Raw genomic sequence first — 24,159 nt, forward strand, 5'->3', positions numbered from 1 at the left:
GAGCCAAAACATCACATTTTGAACAAGTCTGCTATGTTGTGTCTACATTTTCCCTACCTACCAGGAGTCAAGTCACATAAGCAGCAGCATACAAAATGCCCCATGTTTGGCTGGAAACATGAATTATAAGAATTTCATTCAAATTTCATACAAGAGATAGAGAGAACAGGGTGACTATCCCCCTTTTCAGGTGGGAAAACTGGAGCTGTCTGGTTTAAAACTCAGATCTCCTAACTTGTAGTCTAGTGCTCTTCCTAGCACAATATTACATTTGACCACTGTGTGTAAGAGACAACTTTCCTTCCTGGCTCCTTTCTCCTTCCCTCCCTACTTAATTCCAGTCTAGCCCTTAATTTACCACTTTGGGTGCCCTATCCAGGCAAAGTGCATAAATATTTTTAGTAAATTTTTTAAAGATAGATGGGTGGTTGTAAGTGACTCTAGTTGCTTTTTTTGGGGGGGGAGGGGGTGGGTTGGGATCTTCCAAAAAGGGAAGCCTGAATGTTCAGCAGGAAAATTCATGGTATTTTTCTTTTCCTTTTATCTCACAAGGCTTTTGGGACCAAGTTATTTGCTCAGGGTCACAGAACTAGAAAATGAACAGACTTGAACTTAGGGCTTCCTGACACCAGAGCCGGTGCTCTATCTACTGTACCATTTATCTGCCCTGTATTTTTCATAAAAATATTTTTAGAGGTCAGCAAGTTCATCCCTCTTTGTCTCTATCAAATATGAATCTCTCATGTCCTTCAAGTTCTTCCAGAAAGAATGCTCAAGTTCCCTTGATCAGTCCATGCTGAGTTGTCACTGTCAGTAATATTTCCTTGTATAATTTTCTAATCCCTTTCTTCTTTTCCTCAAATGGAAAGTAGAGAGACAGCTAGAAGTTCTTATCCCTTGTACAATGACACCCCAGAGGCTCTCATTAGCAGACCCTACTGACCATTATCAATGATTCTCTCTATCTCTCATCTATCCATCTACTTATCTATCTATCTATCTATCTATCTATCTATCTATCTATCTATCTACCTATTTATCTATCTATCTCTAGATCTTTATATATTTGCCTTTTCCTACCTTACTTTTACTGAGCAAGATCTCAGGTCTATGATGAATGGGATTTCTTGAGCAATGGGAAAAAAATTGTTCCTGACTACATAGTATTGAAGGGATTCCTGGAAAGGGTCTCCCTTCCATATACACACTACTATCTTAGAAGGAGAGCCAGGGCAAGGGATGGAGGGAGGTTCAAATAAATCAGACCATATGGAAGAAATAATGGAGAGGTATCAGCAGGAGATGCACATCACTGAATGATGCATCTACATGGCATGTGTGTGTCCAAGGATGCTCATATATATTCTTTCAGACATGTGTGTTATGAACATGTGTGAAAGGATATACTTGGATACTATGTGTGTATGGGTACAGAGAGATATGGTATTCTGGTAAACACAACACTGGACTCAGAATCAGGAAGATTTGAGTTTAAGTACTACTTACTAGCTATCTGACCATAGGCAAATCACTTAATACTCTGAGCCTCAATTTTTCTCATCTGTCAAATGAGAATAATAGCATCTGTTTGTGAGGCTCAAATGAGCATCATGCTTATAAAGTCCTTTGCAAATCTTAAAAGTGTCATGTAAATGACAAATGGTATTATCACCACTTATTTGAGTTCTGGGTAAAAGTGACTAAGAGACTGAGGGTTTGGGAGTAGAACTCAAGACATGAACATCACCATTTAAATACATCTGTTTCTCCACTGACCCTCTGAATCTGAAAATAGCCATAGCTATTTGGAGACTAATTCTAATTCCCTGCCTTTAAATGACAGACTGAGTAATTAATTCCCTAGTCTCTGCCCCTTTTAAGCTGTGATGGGGGTGACAGGGAAATTTCAGGGTAGGAGACTTAAAAGATTGGCATTGAGAAGAGAGAGGGAAAGGGGACTGAAATCACTACTTCAAAGAAAAAGAAGGAAGGAAGGAGGGAAGGAAGAGAAGAAGGAAGGAAGGAAGGAGGGAAGGAAGAGAAGAAGGAAGGAAGGAGGAAAAGAAGGATGGAAGGAAGGAAGGATGGAAGGAAGGAAGGAAGGAAGGAAGGAAGGAAGGAAAGAAGAGAAGAGAAGAGAAGAAGAGAGGAGAGGGTCAGGGAGTGAATTGTTACCAGATCCCTTCCGAATCCTCCTTAATGCTCCTTTGATTTGAAAAGCTCTCAGGTGATAACATCTATTTTTTGAAGAACAGATGATGAAGGGCAACAGAGAATAGCCCAGTGGTAACTAACCATATAGGGATAGACCAATCACAGAGGATGAGGCCTGGTTATCCTTATTATCAAACAAGGACAGCGCAAGGAGCTCCAGCAAGGGACAATTTAGGTCAGAAAGGAGGAGAGGTTTGAAGAGGTGGGTGTTGGGTGCTGTGTGGGCTGTGTGAAAGCTTCTGCCTCAGATAGTCTGCAGAAGCAAAGTCTACACCAGGCTTTCTTCCCCAGGGCTCCACAGACAGGTGTAAGGCAATGGTCAAAAGGGCATATTTGCATATAATTTTCATTCCACTTATACACTGCAGCATAACACTGAATTTTTCTTTCAGAGCAAATTTCAAGAAATTTTAGTCTTAATGCCCAGATAGTGGTCATGTCTGGATGTTTCTCTTCTCTGTCCTTTTTCTCATTATTGTCCTAAATCTGGGATCCTCTTGAGAGCAGGGATGAGAGGGCTTGTGGGTAATGCTGGAAAGATTGAGAAGTCAGAGAAATTGTCATTGCTGCTTTCTGCCTTGCTGGTCTCTGTCTTACCTATCCCTTTCTCCTACTTTCAATAACTCTGTTAGTTTTTCCTTCTAAACCTGTATTCAAGAAAAGTTTGGTATCAGCTATTTTCTCCTTTCCTAATGACTTGTATAATTGAAACTTGACCTCTCAAAGCTTTAGTCCTTGGCAAAGAAATCTCAGGTAGTAGGAAACAGAATCTTTTGGGAATAGAGCATGATCTCAAGGTCAAAGTGGCAGCTGGCCACCATTCTCTTGAATAAGGCAAGTAAGTTCTGATCAGGTAAATACTTGATAAATGCTTATTGCTTAATTAATTGATTGATTAGGAATTGCATTTATCTTTACAGTCTCCTCTTTTTTTCTTGGACCATCCTAACTAAATCAGTCTTCAAATTATATAGATTCAGTTTCTGAAATCTTTTTCCAGGCTGCTACATCCAATCTCACAGCCTGACTTTACCTTTTCCATTCACATTTCTGACCCTAATTAAAAGCCTCATTACTTTTCTATAAGAAAAAAAAAGAGTTGGGTGACATCTTTTCTTTCTACCTTGTTTGAAGATAGAACAAAGAAAAGATGCTAGACTTTGCTAAACTCTCATGTTCTCAAGAAGAACTTTCTGAGTCCCCAACTGCTAGTGTCTTCCCCAATAAAATGTGAGCTCTTTGAAGAAAGGGACTCTTGATTTGCTTGTTTTTGTCTTTCCTTGTAATAGATGTAATGGCATGTAATTTATTTTTGAAATTCATGCTTATTAACAGATGGATTAACATTATCTAGAAGGTCTGAAAGCCCTGAAGGATAATGGGAATGGCCCTTAGAATTTACTCTTGGTCATCAAGTGTTCTAGTCCCACTTGTGAGCAGAGTTTATAAGATCTTAGATTTAGAGTTGACTGCAACCTCAGCCAATTGGTTATGGAATTATTGTCCATGGCTGTGATTAGGCTCCCTTTGTTTTTCTTCTTTTTCTTCATCCTCTCTCTTGTACTCCTCCCTGCATCTCCTCTTTCCTTGACACTTCTACCCCCTAACTCTCCCTGGGGCTTGATTTGGCTGTTTAAGAAGTTAAAACTGAATTCAGAAACTGAACCGAGCTTTAAAAAATACGGCCACACAAGATAGTGAAACACTAGAAAGATAAATCATGAGCTCTCCCCCAACTACTCTAAGATCTGGAAAATATACCAGACTTGATCCTGATGGAAGAATCCAAGAAAAAGTCACAATGATTCATTTTTTTCAGTCCAGGTTTACCCAGAGAGATAGACAGGGAGGTATGTGGAAACTGGGAATGAGGGATGGTTAGGAATGAAGTGTGTATGGAGTAGATATAGATACATAGATATGATGAGGGTGTGTGCATGAATGCATTTATGTATCTATATATGCACACACATGTAGATATTTCTTTTGGACATAGTCATTATAGACATTTGTTTTGCTTGACCATATATATTTGTAACAGAGTTCTCCCTTCCTTTTTGGTTTCATTTAGGAGGGAGGAGAAAATTTTTAGATTTTTATTGATTCAAAAAATTTAAATTTTTTTGATTAAAAAAAAAGACTAAAAGTAAGATTTGCCTTGAGATAAAGTCTTGTTAGCTATTAACCTATCTTTCTTTTGTTGATAAACTCCTTGAGGAAGCTGCCTTACAATGGGCATTTTCACTCTCTTTCCTCTCATTCTTTTCTTAACACTCTGAAGTTCTCATCATTCAGCTGAAATTGCTCTCTCTAATTTTACCATTGATCTCTTGTTTGTTTTTTTTTTTATCAGTGATCTCTTAATCAAGTCTAATGACCTTTCTTCAATCCTTTTTCTTCTTGAAGCTCTTTAAAACTGTTGATAACCCATGTTTCCTCAATAATCTTTTTTCTTTTTTCTAATAGTATTTTATTTTTCCAAATACATATAAAGATAGTCTTCAATATTCATTTTTATAAGACTTTATATTCCAAAATTTTCTCCCTTTCTCCTCTATCTTCTCCCCTCCCCAAGACAGCAAGTAATCTGTTACACGGTTAAACATATTTTTATATTTGTTATATTGTACAAGGAAAATCAGACCAAAAGGGAAAAATCACAAGAAAGAAAAGGCAATCAAACAAACAAACAAAAGGTGAAAATTTTATGCTTTTACCCACATTCAGTCTGCATAGTTCTCTCTCTGGTTGCAAATGGCATTTTCTATCCCAAGTCTCTTGGAATTGTCTTGAATCACCATACTCAATATTCTTTTTTTCTCTAGGTTTGAGCATCTTTACTCTCTCCTGATTCTTTTCTACCTATCTGACTACTTTTTCTGAATCTACTTTTGCTGGATGTTTATCCATCATGTCTCCCCTAAGACTTTGTCCTGAGCCCTCTTCTATTCCCCTTTTAAGCTATTTTGCTTGGTAATCTCATTAACTCCATGGATATCAACTATCATGCAGTGATCCCAACATATATTTATCTAGCCCTAACCTCTCTCCTGACCACCAGTCTTGTATCAACAAATGTATATTAAATATCTCAAACTGGAGTCTCATACACATCTTAAGTTCAGTATTCCCAAATCTTCCTAATTTCCAAACTTTTCTGTATAACAGTGCCTAATCTGGTCCCCATTTTCTGAGATCCAGGTATGTTACATTTAAATGTTTCCTCACAGTTTGTATTCCTTCCATTTTGGATCCATAGCATCCTAGTTTCCTTTAACCACTTAACAGTTACATAAACTGTTGTAAAAGAATATTTTTTCCAAGGGAAAAGTAAGAACAAACAAACATTCTCCCTTACTTCTTGGAGGCATATTTCTTGCCCAACTCAATACCCTTTGTGGAGGGAGGGGGCATTAGATTCATAGATTAGCTCAGTTTGAGTATAGAATAGTTTTTAACAAGATCTAGCATCCTAACCTCCCCTGGACTTGTGTCCTGATCACATTCTGACGTTAGTTTTTCTGGTTTCTCAGGATCTCTCTGTTGGTCTGGTGGCAACATTTGACCTGGAACCCTGGCTCTAGGATCACCATGGCTTAAGCTTGTTGGTCTGGAGGAAATTTTCTCCAAACATCTAGAACTGAATAAGCCAAATGAAACAACAAAATCCCAAACTAGAAGACTTATGGGCAAGGGAAGACTGCCCTTTCCCCACCTGCTTTCCCAGGAATGACCCATAGTAGGCTCAAAGATCTAGACTTAGAAGGGACCTCAGAAATTCTCCAAACCAATCTTCTATTTTACTGATGAGGAAAGAAGGATGAAATAACTTGCTCAAGGCTATGAAAGTAATAAGCATCAGAGATGGGAAGATGGGATTTGAACTTCTAACTTCAGAGCAGGATATTCTTTCCATTGTACCATGTTGCCTTCTTGAAGAAAGTTGGGAATGAAGAAGATATAGTCAGTGTCTTAGAGCAGGAGCTTTCTTTCCAGAAATGAAGTGCAGAAATGGTTTCTTCTTCATCTGAGGACAGGGAGGCATTATAGGAGGCAAGGACCTCATGGCCCTAGAATGGGATGATGGATTGATCAAAGACTAGGTTCATACCCCCTACCCCATAATACCCCAGAACAGCCAAGCTTAAACTTACATGCACATAATAAAGCAAATTGATGGCTTATTCTCGGCTGAGTAATTATCCACAAAAGCAAAATACAAAAATGGGAAAAATCATGCAAAACATTTTGTTATTTATAGTTTTTTTAAGAGTGGTAATGTGTTGTAGTAGAGAACTTAGCTTGGATTAGGAAGACTTCGCAAGTACAAATAACATGCCACTTAAGTAGCACCCATCTTTATTTAAAAAAAAATACCACCAAACTACCACCAAAATTTATTTTCTTTTTTCTATTTAATGATATTTTATTTTCCAATTACATGTAAAGATAGTTTTCAACATTCATTTTTATAAGATTTTGAATTCCAAATTTTTCTTTCACCCTTCCCCTCAATGCTTTCCCCAAATAGCAAGCAATCTGATATAGGTTATACATGCACAATGATGTTAAACATATTTCTGTATTACTTATGTTGTGAATGAAGAATTAGGATAAAGGGGAAAACAAGAGAAATAAAAATGAAAAGATTAAATGAAATGAAAAAATGAAAATATTATGCTTAGCTCTGTATTCACCCTCCATAGTTCTTTCTCTGGATGTGGATAGCATTTTCCATCATGAGTCTTTTGGAATTGTCTTGGATCATGCATTGCTGAGAGGAGTTAAGTCAATCATATCTGATCACCCCACAATGTTGCTGTTAATGTGTACAGTGTTCCCCAGGTTCTGCTCACTATACTCAGCATCAATTCATGTGGAATGTTCTTGTTGATTTTCTGGAGGTCTCTGGACCAGCCTTTGTTTCAGTAGAGTAATCATCTCGAAAATAGCCAGGTGCTGATGTCCAAAGTCCAAATTCTTTATGCTTCCTAGTCTGGGACCTGGCTAGCTTTCTGGAGGTCCTTCAGTGGTCTGAAGTCTCAGTGGGGGAAGCAGGATAATAGGCCAGCCACCATGAGGCTGAAGAAAAGATGGAATGAATCTGTCTCTCTTTGGCTTTGAGAGCTTGAGCTCCCGCCTCCAGTTACTTGTCTTCCCTGGCTCTGACCTTGGCTGAGTTTGTGCCAGTTTATATGCTCTATTTTAATTAAATTATAATAGTTGTGAATCTTGCAGAACTATATTAGGTACTAAGTACATGTACTGAACTAGAAAAGTATTAATCACCATGCTAAACTAGATAACCATTGTCTTTATCAATTCCATTGAATTAGCACCTTATAAGAATCTTTGTTTCAAGTACAAGAGTTCTGACCTATAACATTCATGTAAGATTCAGAAATCTATTTTCTCTTGTTCCCATGCCCCACACCATTGGGGGGAAAAGAGAGAAAAGAAAAACAAATTTATTGTAACATATACATAATCAAGCAAGACAACTTCCCTCTCTGACATTTACTTTTTGACTCTTAAAAATTCTTTATATTTTGGTGATGGTGTTGTCTAAGAATAAGTATGCTGTACTGAATAGGGAGCTAGCCTTGGTGTCTGGAAAAACAGGATTTAAGTCATGTCTCTGAAACATACTAGCTGTGAGATCCTTGGCAAATGGGTTAAGTTATAAAGAGGTTATTGCCATCTGCACCAAAGGTTCCTTACCAAGGCATAGGTTCCTTACCAAGATTTCCCCACACCTAAAAAACAAAACAAAACAAGCATGGACTAAAAGAAAAATCATCATCATTATTATTAAAATTAATATAAGTAGATAGTTAATAACTATAGTTAAGCTGTAGTCAGTGTGTATCCTGCTTGCATTCTGCTTTATGCCATTTAGAAAATCTCCTATATCTCACTGTATTATTCATATTCTGTGATGTGTTTTCCAATGGAGGAGTAGGGAACTGGGTGGGGGTGGGGCTGGCCTAGGATATGACTGGGCTTTGAGCCAGACATATGAATTTGTTTGTAAATACTATGGTCCATTATCCAACTGAATACTGCAAATAGCTTGTCTGGACTCAAATTCTCTCGGTCTTTTCCCCTTCTGTTTTGTTTCTTTTTGCTTTATTCCTTGTGTTTCTGCAACTCTTTATCCTTGTCAGGCTATGTCTTTGAATGACTTTAACTTAGCACTTCAAGGAGTAAAAAGAGTGGGAGAGGGAAGAAAAGTTCCAGGATCTACCTTTCTCTGAAATGAGCTCCCTGCCTAGGTTCTTTTTTAGAAAGGATAGGAGTAGGAGCAGAAACAGAACTTCTAGAGAGGTTGGATTTGTCTCTGAAAGAGAGGTCTTGATATGGAAGGAGAAACCCTTGGCTATGCTTTTCATAGCACTGTCTTCATGACCATTGTGAGGCAACTATAAACTTAACTATTGATGATTACAAAAATTTATTTTCAGTTAATAAAATTGGTTTTCTTTCCCAAACTTCTCTCTCATTGAAAAGAAAGAAGAAAAATAAAACTCTTGTTGTAAATATGTATATCGTTGAGCAGAACAAATGCCTGACTGGTTATACTTCCCCCAAAATATGTCTCACTTTGCTCCTTGAGTTAATCATCACTGTCATTGATTCTTGATGACTGCAGATCTGCTCTCCTTTCCCCTTGAAAAGCTAGGCTGTTACTTACATTTTTTGTTTCTTCCCTGTGACAGGGAAATCCTGGTGTGCAACTCCTTCCACCAGTGCAAATTAGCTGCTGGTCCTAGTCTCAATTTCCTGGGAAATTGAGAAATTTGGTAACTTGCTGTGGCCACATTGCTGGGATGTGTCTGAGACATTTTAGGACTTTCTGCTTCCAACATTTCCTGCCAGGTCTTTATTCGCAAACCAGGATTGCTTTTGTCTTCACTCTCACGCTTATTTTAGGGTGTGCTGTAGTTTTTATATATAATGTAGCCATTCTAACAGGTTGTGAGTTCCATGAAAGCAGGGACTATATATTTTTTTGTCTATCTTTGTGTCTTTGGCTTCAGGTGACACTAGAGAAGATGTAATTACTGTCTTCAGGGATTATATGGTTTGGGTGGGAAGATGACATCTATCCACACATGAAATAAAGAATAATTAAATGCTTAACTGGTATAGACTTGAAAGTGCTGAAGGAGTTCATTGAAGGGTTAGATTAGTCTAGACTTCTGTAATCATAAAGGAATTAAAATTTGATTTGGATCTTGAAAGGTGAGTAAGATTTAGATGAATATGGGAGAAATGAATGCATATCAGCTAAAGGTAAAAATACAAAAGTGAGAATGAATGTTTGGGGTTAAGTGAGTAGAATTGTCTTACTTCTAATTAACATTTATTCATTTGTATTTTCTCATTCTATTTTGTAATGGGCTGAAGCTCGAATTGATGCACTGAGGTCCCAAGCACGTGAGGCTAAATAGTAATTGGACCATACTCTATTAATATATATGCTTGGAGAAAGAATGGCCCCCACCCACTCTTTGTGCAAGTCCTGATGTGTTGTATAGGAAATGACAATTTTGGTGGGTAGAGGCAGAGGGGCGGAGAGAGAGGTGGAAAGAGACTGCTGGCTGGGTCCTGTCACAGCTTCTCACATTGCTATCGCAATCCCCCTTCACCTCCACAAAGAATAAAGATTGAAGATTTTCCCTTAACCTGAATTCCTGACTCTGGCTGATTTTAAAATATGGGGTCATCACACTATTTTTTTAATGTTTTATTTTTCTGGTTATATCTGTATATTCACTTTTAAAATACATATTTCTTTATGAATCATGTTGGGAGAGAAAAATCAGAACAAAAGGGAGAAATCATGAGTGAGGAAAAAAACAGAAGAAAAAGGGGGAAAAAAAGTGAACATGGCATGTGTTGATTTACATTCAGTCTTCACAGTTTTCTCTCTGGATGCATGGAGTTTTCTATCTAAAATTTATCAGTATTGTCATAGAGCACTGAACCGCTAAGAAATAAGTCTTTCATAGTTGATCATTGCACAATCTTATTGTTACTATGTACAATGTATTCATGGTTCTGTTTGTTTCGCTCAGCATCAGTTCATGTAAATCTTTCCAGGCCTCTCTAAAATCATCTTGTCATTTTTATAGAACACTAATATCCCATTACTTTCATATACCATACTAGTTAACATTTATATAATGCTTACTATGTGCTCAGTACTGTGTTAAGACACTTTACAATTATTATCTCATTTAATCCTCACAACAAGCCTGGGATATAGGTAACTGTTATTATCTCACTTTACTATCTCCACTTTACAACAAATGAGAAAATTGAGACAGGCAGAGTCTATGACTTTGCCAGGTCAGGCATCTAGTGTGTGATGATAGATTTGAAGTCAGATTCCTGACTTCAGGCCCAATACCACTAGCAAAAGATATCTGTAGAAGAATAATAGAAAATAAGATTGGATTAGCACACAAGGGTCATATTATGATGGACCTTGAATGACAATTTAAGCTTAATGTAGGAGGCAAGAGGAAGCTATTAAAGGTTGTAGAGCAGGAAAGTGACACATAAAAAAGAAATTAAAGAAGGCTATTTTGGCATAATTGTGCAGGATGAGGGGTTAGAAGAGGGGAAGAGTTAAATAGAAGAAAGAAACTGTTATAATAATTGCCTAGGAATGAAGATATGAATTCTGGACAAAGACAGTGACAGTGGGAATGGAAAAGGGATGGATTAAAGACACATTTGGAATGATAAATTGGCAGTACTTGGTTGCTAGCTAAATATAAAGAGTAAAGGAAAGAGAAATCAAGAGATGATTCCAAAGTTTTGACAGATATCAGAGAAAGTGCTGTAAGAATCAAGGCAGAATGTTTAACAATTAATTGATATCTTGTTTTTACATCATCTTCATTTCTGAAAACCCTCCCCATTGTGAACCATGCTTTGTAACAAAAAGAGAAAGATGTTAAAAGGTAATTCAACAAAACGAGTCAACCCATCAACTGAGTCTAACAGAATTCCACACCTCTCGTCCTCCACTTCTGTAAAGAACTGAACTTTTGCAATGATTAGGGAAGAATTTTGAGAAAAGAGTGATTAGTGATGTCAAAAAGAGCAGAAAAATCAAGGAAAGGATAGAAACAAACATCAGAGAACAACCATAATTAAAGAACTGAAAGGAGTGGTCAAGGCCAGAATCCTCTCCCATATTATCCTCCTCCTTTTATATTAATCTCCTCCTTTCATAGTTTGGAAGGAATCTAACCTCAGTCCGTTGTGTCTTACAGGCTGTTTGAGGAGCCAGAGACCAGTGAGTGCCAGGAGGATGGAGAGTCTTTCCCCTTTAAGGACATCCGGGATGGTTTTAGTTCCACTTTTGAAAAGATTGTGGAGTCAGAGCTCATGAAAGGGACATATTATAGTAGCCTGGACTCCTTGGATGTGCTGAGCCTCACTGATGAGACTGATAGCTGTGTCAGCTTGGAGGTGCCCCTCACCCCACTCATTCAACAGCGAGTCAAGGAGAGCCCAGAGTCGACTGAGATCCGGCCAGAGGACAGGGATGGGGATGGAGAGGAGGCCATAGATAGGCAAGTTGGGGCTGAGGCAGGGTTAGTAGATGGGGACTTTGGGAGTCCCCTGAGACACTCCATTACCAGCAGCCGATCAGAAAATGTCCTGAGCCGACTCTCTCTGAAGGTTGTTCCCAATGGCTACCATGCTACCACCACTCAGGATACCGAAGAAGAGGAAGAGGAGGAGGAGGATGACACAACCAAACTTATTAATTCTGTCAGGTAAGGCAGAAGGGACCACACATTATGTTACTATCCTTGGGTACTAATGGGCACTCAGTATCTGTGAAATTAGTCCTCTTTTGCCATAGGCAATTAGAATTGAAGAGAAAGGTCTTGAATTACTTCCCAGTGATATGCTCTGTGACTTTGGGCAGCTTTCTTGACCCCTTCTGGGACTTGGTTTTCCTGATTGGACCTATCACAAAGAAAGCCAACAGCCAGGAGGTCAATCTTACTGCACCATTGCAGGTTTTATGAGGGGATATGGCAGATTTAAGAAATGATGTTGGATTGAGTCTATTGCACCTAGGAGGTAATAGAAAATTTCAGGAACACAGACAACTGAGTCCCTTGTTGTCCTTGGCCATGCAGGGAAAGAGAATAGGACTAGACTAATCAAAGGTCCCATCTTTGGGGGAGGGAAGTACTAACTACTTACAGAATCCAGCACTTTATGCAGGGCTCTCAGGCTCATTCCCCACACCTTTTCCTGTGGAAATCTTCCATCCTCAATCCTTCATTCATTAAGGTTAGCAAAGATCTGTGTCTAGGTAAAAGGTGCTCCCAAGGTCATTTTGCCCTTATCCCAACTTCCAGACAACTTTTCTCCCTCTCGCTCCCCTATTCCTCTCTGCCAAGTCTCATCTGCTAAAGGTCCATTTGACTCCCAAAGATCTTCAAAGAGAGGACTTAGTATTTACAGGCAGAGAGCTTAAGGTGAATCTCACTTTTATTATTTGCTACCTATATAAATGTATGCAAGCCACCTCATTTTTTCTGGCCTTCATTTATCTTACCTGTAAGATTAAATGATTAAACCTAGATCCCTCCAGGTCTAAAAAGGTCTCTGATCTCATGAGCTCACATAATAGAAGAAGGAAAAAATTATCTTGTGGTCTTGACAATTCTACCCAAGGTCTAAAGTTTCAGTTCATTTTCCTTGTTCTGTCTCACAACTGTCATTTTATAGGTTAGTTTTCAACTTTAACCCTTCTCAATCCATTCTCCTGGCTATATTTATATTGCTCTTATTTCTACCCCAGTGATCCAAGCTTGAAAGATGCACTATCAGACTCTGATTCTGACCTGGGCAGCATGGAGCAACTGGACCATGGGAGTACAGACACATTGGCCAATGGATGCCAGGCAGTCAATGAGGCGGCCAAGAGGTTAGCCCGACGCCTCTACCACCTGGAGGGTTTCAAACGCTGTGACATTGCCCGCCAACTCAGTAAGAAGTGAGTACCCCTTTCCTTTGCTCCTTCCCACCTCTAATGCTTACTTGGCTTTGGTCACTTAATCTTCCTTGAACCTCAGTTTTCTCATCTATAAAATGAGGAGTGGGTAGGACCAATTGAATTCTAATATCCTTTCTAGTTCAAGGATGCTATTCCTGTGTCCTTTCCTCTAACCAACTAGGGCAGACATTCCTTTCCTCTTTTTTTATTGAGAAGAACACTAGACTCAAGTCAGTTATTAGCTGGGTGCTAATTCAGAAGCCATAGGAAATTTGGGCAAGTTACTTTCTATCCAGCCATAGTTTACCCATATGTCATGTGGATATAATGATGTTTGCCCCACCTGCCACGCAGGATCTAGATTGTAAGAGCCAAGAGAGTTTTCCTTAGAGGAAGTTGCTCCTAGACTCCTAATTCTAAGCTCTGACATCTTTGTATTCATTATCAGGATGATTAGGAGTCAAATTTTAAAAGTCAGTCAATAAGCCTTTATTAAGCTCCTACTGTGTGTCAGACACTGATCTAAGTACTGGGGATGCAAATTCTCGAGGAGTTCACAATCTAGTGAACATGCAACCAACTATGTACAGACAAAAATATATAAAGGACAAATTGAAGATAATCGATAGAGGGAAAATACTACTGACATGAAGGGGGTTTAAGAAAGGTTTTTCAGGGGCAGCTAAGTGATGCAGTGAATAGAGCACTGGCCCAAGAATCAAGAGGACCTGAGTTCAAATGTAGTCTGAGACACTTGACATGGGACCCTCAGCAAGTCTCTTAACCCTGATTGCTTCATCAAGAAAAAAAAAGGTTTCTCATAGAAGATGGGATTTGAAGGCAGGCAGGGGAGACAGAGGTGAGGAGGAAAAGTATTCTAGGATTGGGGAAAAGAACAATGCCAGTCTAGAAAGAAAGACTCTTGTCCTCAGAACAGCAAGGAGGCCATCATCACTAGATGTTACTCTACTCAACTGGGAAAAGTAGGAGTGGGCCAGTTAAGGACATTGAATGCCAAAGGATTCTATAGTTTATCCTGGAGTTAAATGGTAGTCATATGGAATTTATTGATTATTAGAGTGACAGTCAGATCTGTACTTTATGGTAATTAATTTGACAGTTAAGTAGAGAATGGATTGATATGGTGAAGGATTTGAGGCAGGAAGACCAATCACAGACAATTGCAATCAATGGTCCAGGTGTGTGGCAATGAGGATTTGTATCAGGGTCCTTGTAGGATTAGAGGAAATAAGGGAGCACATATGAAAGAATATTATTAAAGGTGGCAATGGCAGATTTGAGTAACATTGGATGAGGAGAAGGGGTGAGAAAGTGAAGTATCAAAGACAACACCTATATTCCTAATCTGATTGTCTAGGAGGATGGTGGTACCCTGGATGATAATAGAGAAGTTCAGAAAGGGGAAGGATTTGGGGAGAGAAAATGATTTCAGTTTTAGACTTGATGAGTTGAAGATGTCTACAGGAAATCCAGTTTGAGATATCTAATGGGCAATTGAAGATGTGGGTTTGGGGGTTAAGGCTGGGTAAGTCTATCTGAGAATCATTAGCATAGATATTATAAGTTAATCCATGGGAGTTGATGAGATTGCCAAGGAAAACAGGGCAAATGAAATAGTGGAAATGGAAAAGCCAAGTGGAATAAAGGAAGAAGAGAAGAGGGTCCAATACAGAGCCCTGTGGGACACCCATCATTAGCAAATCTAGTAAATGGATGAAAATCTAGTAAAAGAACCTGAGGTCAGATGAGTAGAAGGAGAATCAGGTTTGAAGTGTCATGGAAACTGAGAGACTGAAGGGTGTCATAGAGAGCAGGGCAATCAAGGGATGTGAATGCACTTTGGGAAGCTTCAAGCCTTCTTGAAAGTGCCATCAGCAATGCCATTATTAGAATGGCTGGAGCCCAGTATACTTTACAGCAAATAGCAAGTTTGGGTTGGTCACGGGTCTTGACTTGAGAACTTTTGGTCTAGGGACCATGAGAGCTTAGAATAATAATAGGGCACATTCCACTGACCTCAAATGATTCTATTTCTTCTCTCCTCACCCCCCTCCCTCGATTATGTCCCTGTTCCTGCTGGTGTCCTAAATAGATTTCCTTTCTGAGCTGTGCAGGGACATTGCTGCTGCCCCGGGGGGGCAAGAGTTTAGGAAGGAGAGTAAAGGCAGTGTGGAAGATCTCAGTTACCCTGAACCAGGCTGTAGATTTCCAGTTGCAGTAGTGATTCTCCTCTTTGTATAAGTAGGTGAAGGCAGGTAGGTAGGGACAAGACAATTCAGTATGGATCAATCAGATTAGAATGTTATGGGTCCTCTTCAGGTTCAAGAAGTTTGTTTTATTTGTCCAGTCAGTCAATCACTATACATTGAGTGACCTGAGCAGCTAAGTAATGTAGTAGATAGAGAACTGGACTGGGAATCAGTCAGACCGGAGTGATACTTGTTAACTGTGTGAATCTGAGTCTCTAAATTTCATTTTCCTCATCTACAAAATGAGGAAGTTGGATGTGATGGCTTTTAAGGTCCCTTCCTGCTTTACATGTATGATCTTAAAATAACTTTTACCAGCTGTCCCCTGTACCTAGACTACTGTCCCTCTTTATCTCTATCTCCTAGTTTCCCCAGCTTCCTTCTAGTGCCAGCTAAAATTCTAGCTTCTACAAGAAGCCTTTCCTAAGCTCTCTTAATTCTAGTGCCTTTTCTTTCTTTTTTTTTAAATTTTATTTTATTTAATAATAACTTTGTATTGACAGAATCCATGCCAGGATAATTTTTACACGACATTATCCCTTGCAATCACTTATGTTTCGTTTTTTCCCCTCCCTCCCTCCTCCCCCCCCCCAGGATGGCAAGCAGTCCTATATATGTTAAATATGTTGCATATATCCTAGATACAATACATATTTGCAGAACCGAACAGTTCTCTTGTTGCACAGGGAGAATTGGATTCAGAAGGTAAAAATAACTCGGGAAGAAAATCAAAAATGCAAATAGTTCACATTCATTTCCCAGTATTCCTTCTTTGGGTGTAGCTGTTTCTGTCCATCATTTCTCCAATGAAACTCAGTTAAGTCTCTTTGTCAGAGAAATCCACTTCCATCAGAATACATCCTCATACAATATCGTTGTCGAAGTGTATAATGATCTCCTGGTTCTGCTCATCTCACTTAGCATCAGTCCATGTAGGTCTCTCCAAGCCTCTCTGTATTCATCCTGCTGGTCATTCCTTACAGAGCAATAATATTCCATAACATTCATATACCACAATTTACCCAGCCATTCTCCAATTGATGGGCATCCATTCATTTTCCAGTTTCTAGCCACTACAAACAGGGCTGCTACAAACATTTTGAGTGCCTTTTCTTTCTTGATTATTTTCCATATATCCTGTATATAATAGTTTGTTCATTTATAGTCATTTTGATGTTGTGTCCCCCCGGGAGACTGTAATGGAAGGAACTTTTAGCTTTCTTTAAATTCCTAACACATAGCACAGTGCCTAGAACATAATGGATGCTTAATAAATGCTTATTGACTAGGACCAACTGATTGTCAATGGCTACTTGAATGGAGTTCCAATCTAGGTACTCTGTGATATTACACAAAGGAAGGAGATATAATAGTCTGTTTTCCTTTAGAGATACTGAGAGACAGTGACAACAACACTGAAGCTGGATTCACTTTGTCAGATGCTTAGAATAAGCTGAGATAAAATGGAAAGAGAAGCTAGATTAGTTGCAAAGTCTTCCGAGGAGGAGGGAGGACGATGGAAGAGAAGCCTGGAAGAGTAGTGTGGCTAAATCTGCTTGTGCTCCTTTATGTGCGCATCTACTGTGGTTCATGTGCATCTAAGGCTATGGGTGTCTCTGTGTCCAAATGCACATCTGGATCTATCTGCTTCTCAATGCAGCTCATTTGTGTATCTTTATATGAAAGGCTCTGAGAATTTCCAGCCTATCTCTCCCTCCTTTCTCCCCCCCCCCCAATTTATATTACGTGTATGTCTGTGGGGAAATACTCATGTAAATTCCTGAGTGTCCTAAAAAGGAATTTTCTCCTTCCATCTCCTGACCTCCAAACCATGAAGATCAAGGGCAGTACCAGGAGCTAAGTACTTTGGTATTCCTGACCTTATGTAAAAACGAATAAGGGTCATTGCGCCTCCTGGTGGTCAATATTGGGAACTCCTCCTTTCATAAAATCATTTTGTTTTTGTTTTTGTTGAGATTTTTTAGGTCTTGTCTAGTCTTCTTAATGACCTTATTTGGGATTTTCTTGGAAGAGATACTGGAATGGTCGGCCACTTCCTTCTCCATATCATTTTGCAGATAAGGAAACTAAGGCAAACAGGGTAAAGTGGCTTGACTTCTGATTCAGGGTCAGTGCTCTATCTACTACATCACCTAATTGCCCTTCATAAAATTATAATGATTAATTTCAATTTAATTCAGTAAACATTTATTAAGCACCTACTATATTCCAAGAACTGTGGTTGGAAAAAAGAGACAAAAGACAGTCCTTGGCCTTAAGGAACTTCAAATGTAACTGGGGAGATAAATATATACAAAGCAAATCACATGCAAAATAAATAGGAAATAATTAAAAGAGAAAAGGACTGCAATTAAGATGGGTTAGGGAATAGGGAAGGCTTCCCTGTAGAAGGTGAGGGTCTAGTTGGGATTTGAAAGAAGCCAGGAAGATCAGTTGCTGTAGCAGAGAGAGAGCATTCCAGATATTGGGGACAGCCAGAAAAAGAGCCTGAAGTTGAGAGATGGAGTATCTTTTTCATGGAACAGTAAGGAGGCCAGTGGCACAGAATTGAGGAGTACTTGTCAGAGACTAAGATGTAAGGACAATATAAGTAGAAGGCAGCTAGGTTATCAAGGGTTTTGAATGCCAAACAGGGCGTTTTGCATTTGTTCCTGGAAGCAATAGGGAGCTGGTAGAGTTTATTGAATGGTGGAGTGACATTTCATCAAATCATATGACATTGATCATGGCATCATTTAGGATCAGAGATTTTAGAATGGGAACACATCTTAGGGATGATGTAGACCAAATCCCTCATTTGGAAGATGTAGTGGCTTGGGGGTTTAAATGATGCTGTCCATATCCTAGTTAGCAGGGAGTAGAATCAGGATTCCAGTGGAAGTCTTCAAATCCAGCATGATTTCTATTGTATTATTTCTTTCCACAGAATGCAAATGGAATCATAGATATCACTTTTCTAATCCCCTCACTTTATAGAAAAGAAACTGAGGTTTGAAGAAGGAAAACTGATCTGACTTATATGCCCAACCAGTTAATGTCAGAGCTGGCTAGAACCAAGGTAATATGACTCCTAATTCCAGAGCTCTTTTTTTTTTTCTAATTTTTTTCAGAGCTCTTTCAAGATCCTTGATTTAGTTGTGCTAGCAGTGATGTGTTAGGCTCAACTTGTACAAAAGAGATGATTGTTAAAAAAATTTTTTTTGAGGCAATTGGGGTTAAGTGACTTGCCCAGGATCACACAGCTAGAAAATGTTAAATATTGAGAATAAAGGTAAAGATTTATATAGTGCCTATTATGTGCCGGGAATCATTATATAATTAAAGATATTTTCTCATTTAATCCTTGCAACAAACTTGCAAAATTAAGTACTATTATTATCCCTATGTTATAGAGGAGGAAACTGAAGCAAACAAGGTTAGGTGACACCCAGGGTTACACTGCTGAGAAGTGTCTGAGGCCGTATTTGAACTTAGGTCTTCTTGACCCCAGACCCAGGGCTCTTTGGTACCAGCTGTCTCAAAGAGTTCACATTTGAGATGGGGGAGACAACACATATTTTTGACTATAAGTTGTATGGGAAGGTCCAGTGGTCCTTAGGATGCTATTGCAAAGCAGATAATAACTCATTTTCTTTAATATCATTTCAGTTGATAAAAATCAGATTCATTTTTTTGATTTTGAATAATTTGACCTTGATCATGAGAACTGTCTTTTTTAGGCTTTCAGCAGCTATGACCAAATCAATAGTAGTGGGGAGCCATGGAAGGTTTCTGAGTAGAGGAGTGATGTGGGGTGTGGATCTTATGTTATTTTGACAATTATATGAAAGATGAATTAGAGAGGTGGAGAGTCAGAACGAGAAATCAATCAGGATGTCACAGATTAGTAGTCAAAAGCAAGTGGTGACTACATGAGACTAAGCTAGAGTGATGGAGGTGTTAATGGAGAGACAGAAATGTTTTCAAGAGATGTTATGGATGAAGACCTCCCAAAGAGACATGGGAACAGAAACAAAAGGGAGCCTCTGGGAGGAGAGACCAACACTATTACAAGTTGCAGAAAGAATGAACACTAAGTGAAAACCATCAGATTTAGGGGGCAAGGGGTCATGAGTGATTTTGGAGGGGCAATTAGATGGCTCAGTGGGTAGAAATAAGATAAAATTTGGCCTCTGTCATTTACTAGTTGTGTGACCCTGGGTAAGTCACTTAACTCTGTTTGCCTCAGTTTCCTCATCTGTAAAATGAGATGAAGGAAATGGCAAATCACTCCAGTATTTTTACCAAGAAAATCCTAAATGGGATCATGAAGAGTCAGCTAATTTAAAATAACTGAACAGAAATAATAACAATGACTTTGGAGAAGAGAGATCAACTTCAGTGGAGTAATGAGGCAGAGGCTGAGAAGGGAATATGTGGTGATGATGTAGAGGATTCTAATGATAATAATAGCAATAACGGTAATAGTTGTTCTCATTTTTATATCATTCCAAGCTTGCAAATCACTCCATATATCTCACTTAATTTCAAAATAGCCCTGTAAGGCAAGTGCGATTATTATATCTATTTTATTGATTAGGGTAGCAGGAGATACAAGTTAACTAGCTATAGTTATCAGTTACTTGGGGCCTTTTCCATTCCCAGGGCCTATGATGATGCAGAAAAGTATTGTGATCCTGTTTCCTTTCTAATCCCTGAGGACCTGGGTGATTGTGGGAGGAAGTTGAAGCCAAAGATCTAGGTCCCCAGGGGACTTTTTATATGTGGCACTAGCTTAGTGATTCTATCCCAAAATGAGGTCCAATTATAAGGTACCCTTTACATGCTCATGTCACACTTGAAATCTGAGTCTCTAGTCCTTAAGATATTCAAGTTAGTGCATGAAGCCCTGGTCCTTCTGGTGTTCACTGTGGTATGAAAGGTTATGGGTAGGTCTGTACTTGGCCCTTGCCTGAGACCCCACTGTTTACCTTTCTAGTTATGATATCTAACAGTTGGGGGCAGAGTGCCTCTACTTTCAAGTCACAAAGCATAAAGTGTCTCTGTCTTTCTGTGTCTCTGTCTCTATCTGCCTGCTGTCTCTCTCTCTCCTCCCCTGCCCTCTTTGCTGCTCTTGCCATTCCATTTGGGCTAGCAAACTAGGGACAGCCTTGGCAATGGGGTGCAATGCCCAAGTAGCCAAACACCAGATATGCTTTCTTTTTTTCCTTTCCATCTTCACCTCCTCAAAAATGGGAAGGAAGAACAATTTTGGGGTGATAGTTATTTTCCTGGGGAAACTTTCAGTGAACTCATCCTGAGTGAAGGCTCTACCTTAGTCACCTCTTCAGGTGTTCTGATGTCATGAGGACAAGCTAGTTCTTACCTTATCTGACCCATTCCTCTTTCTCCTCTCCTTATAGCAATGAATTCAGCAGGCTGGTAGCTGAAGAGTATCTCAGCTTCTTTGATTTCTCAGGCCTGAGCCTGGATAGAGCCCTCAGGTGAGCAAATGGTTTCAGGAACAGATGGGGCCCAAGATTAAATAGTGGGATTAGAAATACTCACGAGATCTGGGTTCTAATTCCTGCACTGTCACTGACTGACTCATTGACCAGTTGTATGATTTTGTATAAGTGAAAAAAACAAACAAACCTCTCTGTGCTCAATTTCCCCATCTGTTAAAAGGGAGGGAAGGGATATAGTTATAACTATGGGTGTATTAAGGACTCAGCCATTTTGAGAAAAATAACTCTTTCTCCATTTATACTTTGTATATATATATTTATATATACTTTGTGAATATTTTGTATTTGTTTTTTCCCAAGTGAATGAAAGCTACATGAGAGTAGAAATTGCAACAAATGTTTCTTTTTGTCTTTTGTATCCCCTTTACCTAGGCACAGTGCCTGGCACAGAGTTAGTGTTCAACAAGTGCTTCTTGAATTGAATCAAAGATGTTTTTTGTCTACCTCTCTCACAGGGATGCTGTGAGGTTCAAATTAGATTATCATCAGCAAATCATGTGCAGGCCCAGAGACCGAAAAGAGGTTATTTACAATATATCTTGGAGGTGGTGGTGGGGGTGGGGATATGGGGAGGATAGAACTCATGGACCTCATAGATCTGGGGGCTGGAGGGAAATTGAGTCATCTAGCCCAAGGACACATAACCATTTTTGTGTCATTTTGGAGGCCGGTGAAGTCTATGCACCCCACTTTGCAAAACAATGTTTTTAAATGTATAAAATAAAATTCATAAGACAGATTAAAAAGGAAACCAAAGGTAAGTGAAAATGAAGACACCATCTTTTCCTACCCAAGTTCACATACTCCTTGAAACTCATCCATAGCCCCTCTTTGGGAGTCTGTGGGTCCCAGGTTAAGAACCTCTGATCTGGTCAAGTCCTTTATGTTATGGGTAAAGAAAAGTAAGCTTAGAGAGATTTGAATAACTTATCTTAGTTCACACAAATATTAGTGTCAGTGATAGGCCTTTGAATCTTGGGAGCCAGCCCTGCCTGCATTCTACCCCTATTCTCTTGCACATTCCTAAGGGCCCTGGTCATTCCATTTAGGGTAGGGGTCCTCAAACTTTTTAAATAGGGGGCCAGTTCACTGTCTCTCAGACTGTTGGAAGTCCGGACTAAAAGCAAAAACTTGGTTTTGTGGGCCTTAAATAAAGAAACTTCATAGCCCTGGGTGAGGGGGATAAACGTCCTCAACTGCCACATCTGGCCCGTGGGCTGTAGTTTGAGGACCCCTGATTTAGGGTCTAGAAAGGAGATAATTTTAGTAAGAAAGAAGATGCTCTTCTCATTCTCTGCTTGGGTCATAGCCTATTGATCATTCAAGATTATCAACGCCAAAGTGACTCTTTTCAAATTTGTCCTTGATGCAAACATGAGCTACATTAGTGTCCTGTTCATCAAAAGTATCATCGGATGGTACACACTATGAATTGGTTAAAAAATAGTAGGAGTACTGAATCCAGTTCTTGGTATCACATGTTAAATAGAATCATTGATAAACTGGAGCCTCAATAGGCAAGGGAACTTGAAATCCAATTAGTTTAATTCAACAGGCATTTAATAAACATATATTATGTGTCGAGGCTCTGGGGAATACAAAAATGGAATGATTCCCACTCTCAAGGAGTTTACATTCTACTAGAACAAAAACACAAGTAAATTAAAAATGCAAGCTATCCCAAAATCTTAGGGCAGATTTTTACTATTAAAACTGCCCTAATAGTTTTGGGACATGCTATAATAGACAAAGTCAATATAATATACTTGTTATATCAAGCCTTCCTCTTGGTTGTGAATCAGTCTGCATAGACAACAATGTCCCTTCCAACTCTACATTCTGTAATTCTATGATTCTGAGAAAATAAACATCCTGATGAAGACAGCATTAATATTGAGGGGATCAGAAAAGGCTTATTGTGGCCTTTGAACTGAGCTTTGAAGGGAAGTAGAGATTCTAAGTAGTAGAGTTGAGGCTGCACAGGATGCCAGGCTTGAGGGAAAACCTGAGCAAAGGGAAAGAAGTGGAGGATGGAAGCTATATCTTACAAAGAGCTTTCTTTTTTTAAAAAAATCTTATTTTAATAGTATTTTATTTTTCTAAGTACATATAAAAATAGTTCATTTTTGTAAAACTTTGTTTTAAATTTTTCTTCCTTATCTCTCCTCCTCCCTAAGACAGCAAGCAATCTGATATAGGTTAAATATGTGAAATCCTTACAAAGAACTCTCAAAGCAACTTTGGATCTTTGGCCCAGAGAGTACAGTATATAAAACTCTTCTTTCAGTCTTTAAAGGTTTGTTACCTGGGAAAGGGAAAGACAAATTCTGTGTAAAGAACTGGGATCAGTGGTTGGGAGCTACAGGGAGGCACATTTCAGTTGAGTATAAAAGATGAATTATAAAAATAATCATTGAACTTTCCAACAATGGAATAGACAGCTTCAGATGGTAGAGATCTGCCCTTCATTGGAAGTATTCAAGCAGCTCACTGGATCTCTGTTTATGGATACTATAAAAGAAGATTCATGAATAGGGTGAGTAGTTAGAGTAGGTGATCCCTAATATTTCTTTCAATTCTGAGCTTCTAGTGACTGTGACCTTAAACCTTGGATTTGAGAAGGCAAGAGAGGGAGGAAGGAAAGGAGTTCTCTGTTCTTTGATTGTAGGGCTACAGAGCAACTTGCCTGGGGAGGGTTTAAATGTGGCAGTAGCCAATGAGCTTCTGAGGTCCCTTGTCTACTGTATGTGTGTTTCCTTACAGAACCTTCCTAAAAGCCTTTCCTTTGATGGGGGAAACTCAGGAGAGGGAACGAGTTCTTACCCACTTCTCCAGGAGATACCGCCAATGTAACCAGGGAGAGAACACCTCAGAAGGTATGACCAGGCTGCCCAGGTTTCCTTCACTCTCCCTTCCTCCCTCCTTCCTTCCAAATCTTTCTCTTTTCCTCCCCTCCTTCCCTCCGTCTCTTTGTTCTTTATTCCCTCCATCCCTTTTATCATCCCCTCTTCCTTTTCTTCCTCCCTCCCTCCCTCTCTTGTCCTTCCTCCCTTCCTTCCTTTCTTCCTTCCTTCCTCCCTCCCTCTTTTCCTCACTTTGTTCTTCTTCC

General features: G+C 39.2%; 1 protein-coding gene across 2 annotated transcripts in view; it reads left to right on the plus strand.

Moving 5' to 3' along the window:
* The window catches only part of PSD2 (pleckstrin and Sec7 domain containing 2), a 70,909-nt gene that overhangs the window by 24,208 nt on the left and 22,542 nt on the right, over positions 1-24,159 (plus strand). For both annotated transcript variants that reach the window (XM_051978535.1, XM_051978534.1), the window contains exons 3-6: positions 11,505-12,014; positions 13,058-13,252; positions 20,946-21,026; positions 23,814-23,926. In XM_051978535.1, the coding sequence (XP_051834495.1) occupies positions 11,505-12,014; positions 13,058-13,252; positions 20,946-21,026; positions 23,814-23,926 (899 nt within the window). The remainder of the gene's footprint in view (positions 1-11,504; positions 12,015-13,057; positions 13,253-20,945; positions 21,027-23,813; positions 23,927-24,159) is intronic.

The sequence above is a fragment of the Antechinus flavipes genome, chromosome 2, assembly GCF_016432865.1.
Source record: "Antechinus flavipes isolate AdamAnt ecotype Samford, QLD, Australia chromosome 2, AdamAnt_v2, whole genome shotgun sequence".
Taxonomy (NCBI): Eukaryota; Metazoa; Chordata; class Mammalia; order Dasyuromorphia; family Dasyuridae; genus Antechinus; species Antechinus flavipes.